The 2,744-nt window shown below is 41.3% G+C and overlaps 1 protein-coding gene across 1 annotated transcript in view; it reads right to left on the bottom strand.

The window, feature by feature from the left end:
• Nucleotides 1–2,744, bottom strand: part of LOC115276511 (deleted in malignant brain tumors 1 protein-like) — a 104,831-nt gene that overhangs the window by 7,415 nt on the left and 94,672 nt on the right. Inside the window, exons 65-66 of the mRNA XM_029920556.1 lie at nt 2,480–2,518; nt 1,625–1,750 (exon numbers count right to left, since the gene is read on the bottom strand). Of these exons, the coding sequence (XP_029776416.1) occupies nt 1,625–1,750; nt 2,480–2,518 (165 nt within the window). The remainder of the gene's footprint in view (nt 1–1,624; nt 1,751–2,479; nt 2,519–2,744) is intronic.

Raw genomic sequence — 2,744 nt, 5'->3', positions numbered from 1 at the left:
CCCCCAACTCTCTCATAGAAACGTCAGCTTGCATTAACAGAAGCCGGTATCGACAGCCTAGCTGCCCAGATCCCTAAGAATTTAAGCATCAAGCAAGAATACTAAAACCCAAAAGAAAACAAAATGGCAAACCCCTCAAATCTTGGGAGTAACATTGTTGAGGCACTGGCATGGCTTAGCAAACAAAATCTGTCCAGTAAACTTCCTTTTTACTCTGGACGAATAAATGCCAACCCTTGAACTGCATGAAGCGTACTGGTTGACCGGGCTCTTCGTCCCCAGGGGTTTGCTCAAGATAAAGGGAAGAAGATGTGCACCCGGAGATCCGTGCTGCCAGAACTCTCCACCGTAGACACACGTCGGCCGGTGGGAGAGGGGCAAATAAATTGCTGAATATCCACACAGTGGAATATTACTAAGCAATAAAAAGGGACAAAATACCAATATAAAGAACCAAGTGGACGAATCTCAAAAACGATTTGCTAAGCAATAGAAATCAGACACAAAAGAGCATATATTATTTGATTCCATTTATATGAGATTCTAGAAAAACACATCTGATGTACTGTGACAGAAAGGAGACCAGGGGTTGCCTGGGTTGCAAAAGGACATGAAGGAACTTTTGGGGTGACGGGAATGTTCTAGATCTTGATGGTGGCGGTGGTGACATAGTTGTAACATTAGCAAAACATCATAGATGTTTGCAATTTATTGTATGTGATTATAATTTTTAAAGAAGGTGATTTAAAGAAGTAAAAACAATTTAAAAACTCTACAGTGTGTTAGTGGTGCCATGTGCATAGATGTGTGTAAAATGATTTGTCTTTATGTAAGAGTGGTTGCTAGCAACTTTTTCCAACTTCCTGCTCTGCTTGGCCCATAGAAGACGCTTAGTGAATGTTAATAAATACCACGGGCTGCGGTTTCTCTGTGACTCTTAAGTGTCATCTCTCAGGACAGTTGTTCTCCCCTGAGGTAACTGGATGGTGTGACACTGGTGCTAGCTAACCGTGTTGTCTGAACGGTGAACAGAGGCCGATATCTTTTGGGTCAGGTCGCAGGAGGTGAATTTGGGGCTCCTGACCCACAAATGTGTGTGTGGACATATACATATATGCCTATTGCTCCGAAAAAAAATTTTTTTAATTAAAAAAATTTTTAAATTTATTTTTGAGAGACAGTGTGAGCAGGGGAGGGGCAGAGAGAGAGGAAGACACAGAATCCGAGGCAGGCTCCAGGCTCTGAGCTGTCAGCACAGAGCCTGACGTGGGGCTCGAACCCATGAACCATGAGATCATGACTTGAGCCAAGCTGGATGCTTAACCAACTGAGCCACCCAGGCACCCCTACTCATAAAATTTTCTATAAAGACAGGCGCCTGAGTGGCTCAGGTAATTAAGCGTCCAACTTCGGTTTGGGTCATGATCTCACCGTTGGTGAGTTTGAGCCCCGCATCGGGCTCTGTGCTGACAGCTAGCTCAGAGCCTGGAGCCTGCTTCAGAGTCTGTGTCTCCTACTCTCTCTGCCCCATCCCACTCACACTCTGTCTCACTCTGTCTCTCAAAAATAAATAAATGTAAAACAGAAACTGAAAAAAAAAAGAGCTTTCTCTAAAGCACAGGACTTTGGGGGGAAAAAAAGAGAAATGTGATCCTAACAGTACTAATAATGATTTGATAATTTAAAGGCTTAGGAACAAAAAAAAAATTACCAGGCAAGGGGGTCATGTCTTCACCAATCAAAACTGTAACTGTAAAAAAGAAAAACCGTGCTTTAAAAACAGATATCCTCAAAGTTATATATTTATATTCAAAGTTGAAGAAAACCCACACATTTTCTCAAGGTTCAGATACTCATAGTTTTGTTTGAGTTTCTGCTTAGGTTCAGATGCAGAAATCCAGTCCACTAAGTTTTATTTTCTTATCAAAATGTACCAAGTGGTGTTGTGTCCTGCTGATTCTCCAAAATAATTTGCTAAATGGTCACAAAAGAAGCCTTAGAAATATACTGATTTTTTTCTAGGAAAAATACAAAAGTATTAGATTTTGTAGGAAAAATGGGTTAGGGGCTGAAAATGAAATGAATAAAACCAAGAGATTTCAGAAGCATTTTTGGAAAAGAGAAAGATCAGGATGCCTGGATGGCTCAGCCAGTTAACTGGCTCAGATCATGATCTCACGGTTCGTGAGTTTGAGCCCCACGTCGGGCTCTCTGCTGTCAGCATGAGGCCTGCTTCAGATTTTCTGTTCCCCTCTCTTTCTGACCTGCTCAGGTCACGCACTCTCTCTCTTTTACAAAAATAAATAAACATAAAAAAATCTTAAAATAAAAAGATCATCTCTGAGAGGTGTAATTCCACATGAAAATATACAGAGGGAAGCGAGGTAGGACACGCCACAATGGACTTTATGATAGAGCACAGTTGTGTAAATAACGGTGAAGCGAAGAGTCAATCTACCAACAGGCGTATGATCTTTACCGGGTGACGGTGTCGCTTTCGTTGAAATCAGATCTATGGCTGCCAAAACACAAGAGAGAGAGAGAGGGAGATTTTTCCCAGTGAAAAAAAGCATTCAAATTGGATGTCCCCGAAATTTTATGCTGTAGACTGCAAGTTTATGAGAATAAGCCCGATCCATAAGCCATATGTAATAGAATCTACCCTGCTTATTTGTCCTGGGGACTCACACATCAAGGAGTGAAACGATATATACACGAAATGATGTTCTCATATATATATATAT

The sequence above is a fragment of the Suricata suricatta genome, chromosome 2 (assembly GCF_006229205.1).
Source record: "Suricata suricatta isolate VVHF042 chromosome 2, meerkat_22Aug2017_6uvM2_HiC, whole genome shotgun sequence".
Lineage (NCBI taxonomy): Eukaryota > Metazoa > Chordata > Mammalia > Carnivora > Herpestidae > Suricata > Suricata suricatta.
The sequence above is the reverse complement of the archived record's forward strand: the minus strand, read 5'-3'. Positions and strand labels throughout refer to the sequence as shown.